At 49.9% G+C, this 13,619-nt stretch overlaps 1 protein-coding gene across 4 annotated transcripts in view; it reads right to left on the reverse strand.

Moving 5' to 3' along the window:
- Positions 1 to 13,619, reverse strand: part of PREX1 (phosphatidylinositol-3,4,5-trisphosphate dependent Rac exchange factor 1) — a 197,278-nt gene that overhangs the window by 104,334 nt on the left and 79,325 nt on the right. For 2 of the 4 annotated variants that reach the window (XM_067708376.1, XM_067708377.1), the window contains 2 exons: positions 12,633 to 12,704; positions 7,091 to 7,213 (listed from right to left, as the gene is read on the reverse strand). In XM_067708376.1, coding sequence (XP_067564477.1) covers positions 7,091 to 7,213; positions 12,633 to 12,704 — 195 coding nt within the window. Of the gene's footprint in view, positions 1 to 7,090; positions 7,214 to 11,085; positions 11,183 to 12,632; positions 12,705 to 13,619 lie in introns of those variants that run through there. The other 2 variants (XM_067708379.1, XM_067708378.1) reach the window with 2 other exon arrangements.

Below are 13,619 nucleotides of genomic sequence, written 5' to 3' on the forward strand. Positions count from 1 at the left end.
TCTACAGCCAGACCACCCAGGTTCACAGCCCGGCTCCCCAGCTCACCAGCTCTGTGACCTTGGGCAAGGCACGTACTGTTTCAGAGCCTCTGCATTCGTGCCTATAAATTATAGACAGTCATGATCTCCCCGTCATAAGGTCGCTGTGAGGGTTATCAGGTGAATTCACAGTAAATGCGTAAAACAGTGCATAGTAAGGGCTCCTTAACTATTAGCCGCTATTGTTATCGGTGTTGTCGATGTTGCTGTTATTACCATGGTTACTATTTCAGCAATTTCGTCATCCCATTGGTGAATCCATCTAGGACAGGTGGGACAGTGGATGGGTAGGTTTGATTTTGTTTTGTTTTGTTTTGTTTGCGGTACGCGGGCCTCTCACTGTTGTGGCCTCTCCTGTTGCAGAGCACAGGCTCCAGACACGCAGGCTCAGCGGCCATGGCTCACGGGCCCAGCCTCTCCGCGGCACATGGGATCTTCCCAGACCGGGGCACGAACCCGTGTCCCCTGCATTGGCAGGCGGATTCTCAACCACTGCGCCACCAGGGAAGCCCAGATGGGTAGGATTTGATGGTAAAAAAGAGACAGGCAGAGTCAGGAGGAAGGGAGCTGAGTGGACTCTTAGGTCTAGGGAAGGCCACCAGGGAAGGCACCAGGCAGATTTTGAGGACTGTGGTGGCTCTCGCCGCCCGGTATATTTGATTTCTTATTCTTGCACTGTCCACCTCCCCACCACCACCCCCTGGACCATGAGCTCCATGGAGGCAGGCTTTGCAAACTGATGAGGTCACGGCTATGGCCAGTGGGGACTGAAGTCCCAGGCAGAGCGCAGGCCTCGTGACTACTTGATGAATGAAGCAAGAGAGCAGAGGGAGGAATTGAGTGGTGCCCGAGACCCTCACACCAGCCCCACGTTTCTTCCGGACAACCCTGGTGCACCGCAAGGCAGCCTCAGCTTTTCGCTGGCCCGTGTGTTGTTTCACCCACCCAGCAGCCACTCCCCCTTGTTCTGGTCACAGCCCCCAGTTTTTCCCCTGGGGAATCTGCCTCCTACACTCTGACCCCACTGACTCCACTCCACTCCCAGGCACCATGCGTGAGCGTGTGACCCAGGCCAAACCAATCAAAGAGCTCCCGGTCCTGGCAGCAATGGCCATGCGACCCAAACTGGGCCAGTGAGAGCCCTTAAGGACTCAGGTGGAACTGCTGTGAAGAGAAGCTCTCTTTGAACTTTTGTTACTAAGCTAGCTGATTGTCACCCTGAAGCTGCTGAGGGTCACCTCTGCCACCACGCTAAGAATTAAGCCGAAACAGAGGAAAGCAGAGCCTAGAGATAAAGAAAAACCAAGTTTTGAAAACATCATATGGGGTCCTGGATCCAGCTATACCTGATGTCAACACACCCTGAATATTTCATTTGTAGGAGCCAATAAAGTCCTTTTTTTTTTAAGCCTATTTGAGTTGTTTTTGTCACTCGCAGTGAAGACAGTCCTAATATATGCACACTCTAAGAGGGGAAGAAAATGAAAAACATGGGCCCAAGTCTGGTGTGATGACAGTCTCCCTGTTCATCTCCATCTGTACCATGAAGGGGTTGGCCCAAGAAGCACAGCCAAATCTGTTCATTCTCACAGGTCAACCCCAATCAATAAGTGCTGCTGTCTGAAACGCTAGTGACAAGAATTCTGGAACCCCATGGAGAATGCTGTGATTTACTAGCAATGTCTGCCATGGATGCAGGAGAGGGGAATAAGTCATAAGATCGCCACAGGTCTGTCATTCCTCATTCCCTGAGCCCCTTCTCTGACACACTGTGTGATGTCATCCTCTCCTTCGGCCTGTGAAAAGGGCAGGGGAGAAGGCTGGAGACTTGGAGAAGTTAAGTTTAGTAAAGGACAACACCCCTCTTCAAAACCATGCCGAGTTTCATCACTCCCATCTCCTTTCATTGAGCTCAAGCCCAGGTGCATCGCAGGCCGAAGATGCAGCAAATGTGGAAATGCTACCCTTGACAGCTAAGAGGCCAAGTGTTCAATTTCCTCCTGGGGCGCCCCGTGGGGCTTTGCTTGTTTGGCTTGGAGGAAATGGACAAACCATTGCACACACACAGACGTGGGGGTGGGGGGCATGTGGCCATGGATTTGGGCTGTGAAGGAGGAGAAGAGGACAGCTGCCAGCTGGGGACAGCTGGGGGAGAGGCTCTAGCCCCCAGAGAGAGCTCGAGGATTGTCAGAAGTGGTGGCTGCCGTCCACAGTACCCAGGGGGTGACACTAGCTCCACGGAGACCATCTGCTCCCAACCACTCATTTCACACCCACAGAGACTGAGACTTGGAGAAGGGAAGGAGCTGGTCATGTAGACCTCTCTGGTGGGGAGGGGAGTATGAGATTCAGGTCACTTTCCGCAAGCTATCTTCCGCCTGTCCACACAGCTGTGGGGTGAAGAGGCTAAAACCTAACACAGACCACACCAACTCTTGCTAAACCCTCCAACCCTCATAATGCAGTCCCTGCAGGACAGGGCCCCCCCGTGACATCCCTGGATTCGCTCCATCACTGACTCTGCTCCAACCACTCTGGCCTCCCTGCCTTCCTCCAGTGGACCAAGCCTGCTCCAGCTCCATCCAGGGCCCCTGCCCTGGCTTCCTCTCCATGTGGAATATCCTTCTCCAAGATCCCCTACGTCACCACCTCACAGAAGCCTTCCCTGACCAGGATCGCCAGATAAAACACAAGACACTCAGCTGAGTGCTCACGTCAGATAAACAACAAATCATGTTTCAGTAGAAGTATGTCCCAAACATTGTATGAGACATACTTATGCTAAAATATTATTTGTCGCTTACCTGAAATCCAAATTCATCCAAACACCCACCATTCTGGGTGTTGTTATTTGCTCAGTCTAGCAACCCTGGCCCTGACTTCCCAACTTCAGACAACCTCAAGGAGAGTCACTCCTCACATCTGCATTTTATATTCTTCACAAACCCACGTCCACATCTGAAACGACCTCCTCTGTCAACCGACTAACCCTACTCATGGAGCCTCATGGCAGCAAAAAGCAAATCTGTCTTATTTAGGGCACCAACCTCAGGGCCAAGTACAGTGCCTGGTGCACGGTAGGTGCTTAATAATGATATAAAGGGACTTTATCATGTAAGACGGTGAGAAACCCAAGTCCAGGAGTCAGACGACATTGGCTCAAATCCTGGCTCCAACACTCACTGCCTGAGTAAGCTTGCGCACTGACTTACCCTCTCTGGGCCTCAGTTTCCTCATCTGTAGAGTGGGTATAATAACAGCACCCACCGTTAAAGGTTGTTGTGACGTTGTAATGAATTAATATACGTAAAGCACTCAGACCAGCACCCAGCACCAAGAGAAGGTTCACTGAGTGCTAGTTTGCAATCACCTCAGTAGTTAGTGGTTGGGTTTGGGGGTGAGGGTGTGAGGGAGTCCCCCACTGTCCACTGGCTGGGCAGCAGCAGTGGGCTGGTCTGTAAGCCAGGGCCCCTCACAGGGTCTGATGTGCCCCTTTCTCTCCTGGAGAGCCTGTCCACAGAGTTCTGTTCCCAGTCACCACCTTACAACCCTGATGCTGCCTGGCTGGCCCTGGTGCCCCCTCCCTTCGGGGCTGTCGGGGGATGCTGTGGTGAGTGTGTCCTATCCGTGAGTCCCTCCCCAGGGACCGTCCTCAGCCTGAGACAGCTGCCTGGCTGGCCTGAGGCTGTCCACCCACTCCCCGGGACAGCCCATGTCCAATGGGGGTGCAAAGGCCCCGCCACCTCATGGCAATTCAGGGCGACCTGAAGGAAGAGGCACGCCAGCTCCAGAGCTCCCCCAACCCCAGGTTGGGTCAGGCCAGGTGGAGACTGTGCAACCTTCTTCAGCTGCTTCCAACAGGCCACTTGTACGCAGGCCTCCAGCTCCTGGAAACCAACCTACAGCAGTGGCCACTTTTAAAAAGAACTCAGCACCGTCTGCCATGAGCCTGGGGGGAGCGGGGTGATGATTGCAAACGTTAAATGAAAAAGATGACTTTAAATTAAAAACACGGAATCATACGTGGAGAAAGCTGACTCCTTTTTCAGCTGTTCCAATTACCTCAAGGAAGGGTCTCAGCAAGGTGCGCTGTGACACCAAAGCCAGTCTGACACCGTTCATCTTCCTTTTGATCAAACCCAGCGCAGGTCTCAGGCTCAGAGACTCAGGTGGGCAAGAGTTTCTAGACAGAATGCTGTAACACAGCTTGGTTTCTATTGCATTTATTTTTTTTTTAAATATTTATTTATTTATTTATGGCTGTGTTGGGTCTTCGTTTCTGTGTGAGGGCTTTCTCTAGTTGTGGCAAGTGGGGGCCACTCCTCATCGCGGTGCGCGGGCCTCTCACTATTGCAGCCTCTCTTGCTGCAGAGCACAGGCTCCAGACACCGCGCAGGCTCAGTAATTGTGGCTCACGGGGCTAGTTGCTCCGCGGCATGTGGGATCTTCCCAGACCAGGGCTTGAACCCATGTCCCCTGCATTGGCAGGCAGATTCTCAACCACTGCGCCACCAGGGAAGCCCTGCATTTATTTTTAATAGCAAGAGACACTCATTTTCCACATCCAATAATCATGCAAATTTCCCTTTTAAATAAGTTTTTTTGACTCCCCACAAAGGCCTGAACATCCACCGTCGGCACATCCGGATTCTGAGGGTAGGCACTGCCCTCACAGATGTCCAGTTTGATGAGGCCACATGAGGAGGGTTCCGGGCAGCGCAGGAGAGGGTATGGAAAAGAGGCTGCCTCCTGGGCTCTAAAATCCCCACCTTCCTTCCTCCAGCCGTCCCCTGCATCTCCGAGCAAATTAGCCCAAGTAGGGGCTCAGGAGCCGGAGACCCTCACTGGCCAGTGCGCTAAACCTGCTTACCACACCTCTGCGGCTCAGGCAGAGAAGTCGGGGGACACATGGGGCCTGGAGTTATTGGCAAGCTGGAAAATGCACCCTGAGGACCCCTTCCCCACTTCGTCTAAAGTATGGACTCTTCCACTTTCGGCTCAGATGTCATCACGTCACAGGCATCCCCAACTATGCCACCACCTCCCAAAAGCCTTCCTTGGTGCCCCAGCTGGAATAACACCCATTGCTGACACTCATGCAGCACCAGCTTAGGGCCAGGCCAGATCTCACTGCTTTACTCGAATTAACTCATTTCATCCTCATGACAGCACCATACAGCAGGTACTATCATTACTCCCATTTTACAGAGTTAGAGACCGAGGCCTGGAGAGGTGACGTGACTTGCCCAAGGTCACTCAGCTTTTCAGTGATGGAACAGGGAATGGAACCTAAGCAGCCGGCTCCAGAGAAATAGGGGCTCACTCCTTCCTCTGAACCCAAAGGGAAGACTGTCCCTCCCATCTTTTCTATTTTCCTATTCAAGATATTTGTCCTGGGGAATTCCCTGGCGGTCCAGTGGTTAGGACTCGGTGCTTTCACTGCTAGGGCCTGGGTTCAATCCTTGGTTGGGAAACTAAGATCCTGCCGGCCTCGCGGCTCGGGAAGAGAAAAAAAAACAAGATGTGTCCTTAACCAGTACTGCCACCAGCCCCTCTCACCACATGCATGGCTACCACCCTGGCCGATGGGCACCATCATCTCAGACGTGCAGTGACCTCTTCCTGGTCTCCCCACTTCCCCAGCAGCAGCCCTTTAAATGCAAAGCAGATCACATCCCTTCCCTGCACCACGCCCTCCATTAGTGCCCATCTCACCCGTCTGCTCTCACATTCATCCTATTTCAAACGCTGAGGAATGGTGGCCACGTGAAGAGCTAATAGCCAACATTTAGTGAGCACTTACTGTGGGCCAGGAGCTGTTCGGAGCCCTCTCCTTCCTTGCATTAGCTCACTCGGTCCTCAAGGACATCAAGGGTCAGGTCTAGTTTTTTACCCATTTTACAGGTGAGGACACTGAGGCACAGACAAGTTAAAACAACTTGCCAAGGATGACACAGCCCACGAGCAGCCCGGCTCTGCCATGCTAATCTCAGACCATACAGATGTGATTCCCTGGAGAAGGGAGTTAGTAACGATGACAATGACAACGCAAGTAAGCACCGACATGGACCGAGTGCTTGCTCCAGGCCAAGGTCTCTCATCTCAGCACCGCTGACACTTGAGGTCGGATAATCCTCTGCTGTGGGGACCGTCCTGCACATTATGGGCTATTTGGTAGCATCGCTGGCCTCCATGCACTAGAAGCCAGTAGCATGGCCCCTCCCCAAGCTGTGACAACCAAACATGTCTCCAGATGTGGCCAAATGTCCCCTGGGGGCAAAACCACCCCTGGTTGAGAACTGCTGCTCTCGGCTACACACTTTTTTGCTTTACCTCTTTGAGTCCTTCCATCAACCCAAGGAGGCACCATTATCCCTCCTGCTCCATCTGAGGAGGAAACTGAGGCTCAGAGAGGACTGGAATCTGGCCCAGGCCTCATGCCCGTGAGGCCAGTGCGGGTTTCCTCCCAGTGGGGAGGGTCCCACGCAGCACAGGTAGAGAAAAGCAGTTGCCTCCTGTGGGCTAGGCTGCCCCGCTCCCTCCAGCTGTCCCCTCACAATTCTAAGTGACTTGGGAAGAGAGTGGCTATTACAACAAGGATCAGTCTCCCTGTCCAGCAGCCCAAGGGGGCACCCAAGGGTCAGACACCCTCGGTGGCCAGTGGGTGGCCAGACCGGGACTCAAATGCAGGTGTGTCTGACCCGAGTCCACCCTCTTGGTCATGCTGCAGCAGAGGGGCCCTGCCAGGCCAGGCCAGGAGGAGCCCCAGGACGCAGTCATTCAGCAAAGAGCTCTGAGGAAAAGGGGACCACACTCTACATACCATTAAAGGGAGGGAGAGCCAACTAAAAAGAGCCCCAGTCTGCTGGGTCCAACCCTCTGTCCATTGTTCCCGGGGGTGGAGGCTGGACCCACCTGCCCACCTGCCTCTCCCCCTCCCAGATAGACCTGCAGACGAAGCTAGCCAAGGGTGGATGGAATGGGGACCCGGGGGAGAAGCCCACTTCCCAAAAGCTGCAGGCTCTGGTAGGGGCTGGGGCATCGTACTCACGAATTTTAAGAAAACATTCCCAAGTTCATGCTGAGACTGCGGCTCCGGATGTAAACAAAACTCCAAGGCAGCCAGGAAATCCTTATGAACTTCCAGGATGTCTTCAATGTTTGAGAACAGGATCTGTGAGGGGAAAATGAGGCCCAAGGAGAACATTAATCAAGGCGTAGAGGAGACCAAAATGAAGCATAAAAAAAAAAAAAATACATAGGGACTTCCCTCGTGGTCCAGTGGGGAAGAATCCACCTTGCAATGCAGGGGACGTGGGTTTGATCCCTGGTCAGGGAACTACGATCCCACATGCTGCAGGGCAACTAAGCCCACGCACCACAACTACCGAGCTCACACACCTCTACTAGAGAGTCTGCGTGCCGCAAACTACAGAGCCCATGTGCTCTGGAACCCGCGTGCCACGGCTACAGAGCCCACCCGCCCAGCCTGCACGCCACAACTAGAGAGAAGCCCACGCACCACAACAAAAGATCCTGTATGCCTCAACAGAGATCCCACGTGCCGCAACCAGGACCTGACACAGCCAAAAATAAATTAAATAAATAAATAATAAATCTTAAAAAAAAATTACATAACCCCCCGGTGCAGGCGAGGAGGGTGTAGGAAAATGGGCAGTCTCATACGCTGGAGCTAACAGAAATCATGATACTGACAAAAGTACTGCCAGCGTTTACTAAACAGGATTAATGCCTAATCCTGTGCCAGTAACTTTATATGCACTTATGGCATCTAATCCTCACTATAACTCCACGAGGCAGGAGCTATTATCATCCCCAATTCATAGATGAAGAACGGACGCTCAGAGAAGAGAATTAACATTCCCAAGGTCACGTGGTCCAGTGAAGCAGCGGAACTGAACTTCACACTCAGCCTGCAGAGGAATATACACCAAGACATCCATCACAATCTTCATCACGGCCAGACACACCTGCTATGTCCAACCATAGGGCTGATTTTTTTTTATTGGAGTATAATTGCTTTACAAGGTTGTGTTACTTTCTGCCGTACAGCGAAGTGAATCAGCCACATGCATACACATAGGACTGATTTTTAAAAACGACGAGGGGACTTCCAGGCACCTATTAAAATGACCTGATAGCAGAAAATACAATAGGGAAGGATGTTCCAAATGTGCCATTTAAACTGTCAAACAATATATGAGTGCCTGTTTCCCCACAGGAACCTATGAAGTTTGAAATGCACAATCTGACCCACAATTCTGCGTTTCAGAATTTAACCTTTTGACCAGTCATTTCCAACCAGGGCTAGTTTTGCCTCCCAGGGGACATCTGCCAACGTTTGGGGACATTTTCAGTTGTCACAAACTGGGGAAAAGGATCCTACCGGTGTCTTATAGGTAGAGGCCAGCGATGCCACTACACATCCTATAATACAGGACGGCCCCATGGCAAAGAATCGTCCAGCCCAACTTGTTCATTGCACCCAGGTTGAGCACTGGGTGGATGGCCAAGACCATATATTGCAGCCTTATGTGCACTAGTAAAAGATTAGACAAAAGCCAAATATCCATTAATGGGAACTCGTCAAACAGTTAAATAAAGTGGATTGGCTATATTTAAATAAACGCCATATTCTGAAATACTTTGAGCCTGTGAAAAGAATCTGCAGGCCTGTAGACATGGATCTGGAGCCCTGGAATGATCCTTGATCTATACTACAGGGGGAGGAGGGGAATCATGGTGCCACGTGGGATTCCAATATGGGTCCATTTGTGTAAAATAACACACGCAAAGGCCACTCCTATGTTGGCAGAAGCAGAGACCCCCCTGGACAATAACACAAGCTGCTAACCGTCAGGGCCTCTAAGAAGAAGAACTAGGGGAGATTTTCACTGACTTAAGGCCCTTTGAACTGCATGAATTACTTTTTCTGTTTTGTTTTTTTTTTTAGATAGGTGCATTTTTTCTTTTTAATTTGGCCACACGGTGTGGCTTGCAGAATCTGAGTTCCCCAACCAGGGATCAAACCCAGGCCCTGGCAGTGAAAACGCCGATTCCTAACTACTGGACCACCAGGGAATTCCCTAAACAGGTGCATTTTAAATTCAATTTTGAAGAAGGCATTCACAGGGTTCAAAACTCAAAACAGTAAAATAAATATGGTACAGAGTCCCTCTCCCACCCAACCCCCCACTCACCACCCACAGCAGCTGGCAGCCAGGGGTCACCAGTGTCACTAGGGCTACAGTTCCCTCTAGGGTTTCTCACCATTCATTCATTCAGCAAGTACTAACTGAGCCCCTACTGTGTGCCAGGCCCTGGGGACACAACAGGGAACAACGACGTGCCTGCCTCCATGGAGGTGACATTCTACTGGAAGGGAACAGACAACCAACAAATAACTATAGTTTTTAGGTGAAAAGAAGCACTAAAGACAAACATAAAACAGGAAGGGAGTCCCAGGGTGGAGCAGGAGGAAGAATTTGGACATTTAAACACGGAGGCCAAAAATGTAAGGCCAGACGCTACCAAACTCTTAGAGGAAAACATAGGCAGAACGCTCTATGACATAAAGCACAGCAAGATCCTTTTTGACCCACCTCCTAGAGAAATGGAAATAAAAACAAAAATAAACAAATGGGACCTAATGAAACTTAAAAGCTTTTGCACAGCAAAGGAAACCATAAACAAGACAAAAAGACAACCCTCAGAATGGGAGAAAATATTTGCAAACGAAGCAACCAACGAAGGATTAATCTCCAAAATATACAAGCAGCTCATGCAGCTCAATATCAAAAAAACAAACAACCCAATCCAAAAATGGGCAGAAGACCTAAATAGACATTTCTCCAAAGAAGATATACAGACTGCCAACAAACACATGAAAGAATGCTCAACATCATTAATCATTAGAGAAATGCAAATCAAAACTACAATGAGATATCATCTCACACCAGTCAGAATGGCCATCATCAAAAAAACTAGAAACAATAAATGCTGGAGAGGGTGTGGAGAAAAGGGAACCCTCTTGCACTGTTGGTGAGAATGCAAACTGATACAGCCACTATAGAGAACAGTATGGAGGTTCCTTAAAAAACTAAAAATAGAACTACCATACGACCCAGCAATCCCACTACTGGGCATATACCCTGAAAAAACCATAATTCAAAAAGAGTCATGTACCACAATGTTCACTGCAGCTCTATTTACAACAGCCAGGACATGGAAACAACCTAAGTGTCCATCGACAGATGAATGGATAAAGAAGTTGTGACACATACATACGATGGAATATTACTCAGACATAAAAAGAAATGAAACTGAGTTATTTGTAGTGAGGTGGATGGACCTAGAGTCTGTCATACAGAGTGAAGTAGGTCAGAAAGAGAAATACAAATACTGTATGCTAACACATATATGTGGAAAAAATGGTTCTGATGAACCTAGGGGTAGGACAGGAATAATGACGCAGACATAGAGAATGGACTTGAGGACACGGGGAGGGGAAGGGTAAGCTGGGACGAAGTGAGAGAGTAGCACTGCCATATCTACACTACCAAATGTAAAATAGATAGCTAGTGGGAAGCAGCCACATAGCACAGGGAGATCAGCTCGGTGCTTTGTGACCACCTAGAGGGGTGGGATAGGGAGGGTGGGAGGGAGACGCAAGAGGGAGGGGATATGGGATTATATGTACATGTATAGCTGATTCACTTTTTTGTAAAGCAGAAACTAACACACCATTGTAAAGCAATTATACTCCAATAAAGATGTTATTAAAAATCAATCAATCAATCAATCAATCAATAAACATGGAGGCCAGGGACAACCGCTCTGAGAAGGTGACATTTGAGTCAAGGTCCCAAGGAATGAAGACCAACTCCATGGACCCTATGGAGGCACCAGACAGTCTGCAGGGGGAGAGCCCTGAAAGGGAGCAGGGAAGGCCAAGGGGCAGGAGACCACTCGTCAAAGCTGCAGTCCCAGAAGGCCAGGGTACCTCTTCGTCCTCCTCAAACTCACCCTGAGGGACACTTGTCCCATGAAGTGGCTGGAAGAATCACCCACACTGTTGGGTTATTTTTCTCTCTCTTCTTCTGTCCAGCTCACATGGTTAAATCTGCTTACATTAAAGACACATAGGATAGATCCTATTGTTATACTTACTTCAAGGAATGGCTACAGAATTTCAAAATAAGTATCTGTCACCTGAGTGTACACCCCAAAGAAATTAGAGCCTGTGTCCCCCAAAAGACATAGACAAGAATGATCATCACAGCCAAAAACTGGAAATTGCACACATATCCATCCACGGGAGAATGAATGAGTCAACCGTGGCACAGTCATACTACAGAATACTACACAGCAATGAAAAAGAATGGCTTCCGGCTACATACAACAACATGGGCAAATCTCAGAGACATAACAGTGAGCAAAAGATGCCGGGCATGACGAAAGAGCTCATTTTTATATATAGTGCAAGAACAGGCAAAGCTAATTAACACCACTAGAAGTCAGTGGTTATCTTTGGGGTGGGGGCATGTACTGGGGGGGCACAGAGGAGCCTGCACTTAAGATTGTACCCTTTACTGTGTGTGAATTATACCTCCTAAAAAAGGTAATTTTTTCAAACTGTAATAAATTATAAATTTTAATTATAATAGTTTTTAAGTTGTAATAAATAGTTTGTAATAAACAGACCTAATAAACAGTAGGTACTCAGTAAGTATTTGCCCAAAGAATGAATGAAAAGCTTTGATCCCAGCCCTACCAGGGACCTGCCATGCACTGGCCCTGTGCAGGTCTCGTTACATCCCTAAGCCTCAGCTTTCTTATCCAAAATACTGGACTCAGAATTGTCAATGTACAAGGTATCCTTATTAACCAGGACACACACAAGGGGATGTCCTGCTTGACCAAGCCCTTTATATGCTGTACATGCTGGCACCTCTGACCCCGACCCTGCCCCGTCTCCCCTCTCTCTGAGGACCAGGACCCTGGAGCCCCAAGGACTGGAGGTGGCTTCCCAGAGAGTGAGGCCACATTAGAAAGCCAGGCCTGGGGACCGCTGGGGCCTCCACCATGCACACAGGTCTACTGACTTCCTTTCAAAACTCCCCAGAGCCACAGCCAGGACAGCCTGGACCCAATTCCTCATCCGCCCAGCCTCGACACTCAACACCCAGTGCAGGGCAGGGGCCAGGGCTGCCAGGAGGGCAGATGGAGGTGCCAGGCTCCCAGGGGCACTTGGGAAGGGATTTTCCACTGGCTCCAAGCCAGGGTGCCTGGCATAAGGAGGCTGGAAGACAGGCTGGTTGCATCGAGCAAGGAGAAAGCCTCGAGGTGGGGAGTGGGGCCCTGAGGCTGAGTCCTCCTCACATCCCCCAAGCACTGTCTGCTTGCGGGACCCAGAGCCCTCCAGGGGCTGCAGGGGTCAAGCCATTGGGAGGCCAAAGGCAGCTGCCCGCGGGGTGGACCCGGGCACCCTCTGAGCATCACCCAGGAGGAACAGGCAGCTCCACACACAGCAGCAGGGACAGTCGGGAAAGGGGCCAGCCCCGGGTCCACACCTTGACGTTCTCCTCCGTCAGGCCCTTCTCCACCGAGTCCGCCGTGTTCTGCCGGATGCGATGCAGGAATGCCTGGAGGAGAGAAGCAGGGAGAGGTGAGCGTCGCGCCTCCAGTCCCCCGGAGGTGGCTCAAAAAAAGGGTTACCAGTTCAAATGCCAACTAGGTCCTGGGAGGCACCACAATCCAGGGACGTGGGCAGGAAATAAGCAACAACCTACTCTGCCCTTCAGCCAACATGTGTTTACGGAGTATCTACTCCACCAGGCTCTGCAGAGACCAACACAAACCCCGCCCTCATGAGCTGCACTCACACCTGCTGCATCACCTGCAGGACCCTCTCAGACTACAATTCATTTTCCTTTTTTTCCCTCTTGCTTAAAAACTTAACTTCTAAATAATAACCATCCACATGGCTCAAAAATCAAAAATATAAAAAGTCAAAACTATGAAACGTCTCCTATACCACAGGCCCCATCCATCCAGTCCTTCCCATACCCCATGGGAACCACAGCTCCTAGGGGCTTGTGTATCATTCCAAATAAACATACACAGGTTGATCAACGAGTACAAAGTTCCAGTTATTGGATGAATAAGTTCTAGGGATCTAATGTACAGCACAGTGATTATGGTTAATGATACTCTATTATATACTTCAAGTTGCACTATGGTGGTGATCACTTAGCAATATATAAAGGCACTAAAGCAAGCTGTACACCTAAACTTACACAGTGTTACATGTCAATTGTATCTCGATAAAGCTGGGGAAAAACCACAAATATATTTATGTATATACATACACACACACACACACACACACACACACACACACACACACATATTCTTATTTTCCCCTTTCTACACACCAAGGGATAGCAGCATACACAGGATGCACTGCACCTGCTTCTTCCACTTAGAGATCTCTCCGTATCATTACATGGGGAGCACCCTCATTCTCTTTTCATGGCTGCCCAGGATCCTACTGTATG

Source organism: Pseudorca crassidens, chromosome 15, assembly GCF_039906515.1.
Source record: "Pseudorca crassidens isolate mPseCra1 chromosome 15, mPseCra1.hap1, whole genome shotgun sequence".
Classification (NCBI taxonomy): domain Eukaryota; kingdom Metazoa; phylum Chordata; class Mammalia; order Artiodactyla; family Delphinidae; genus Pseudorca; species Pseudorca crassidens.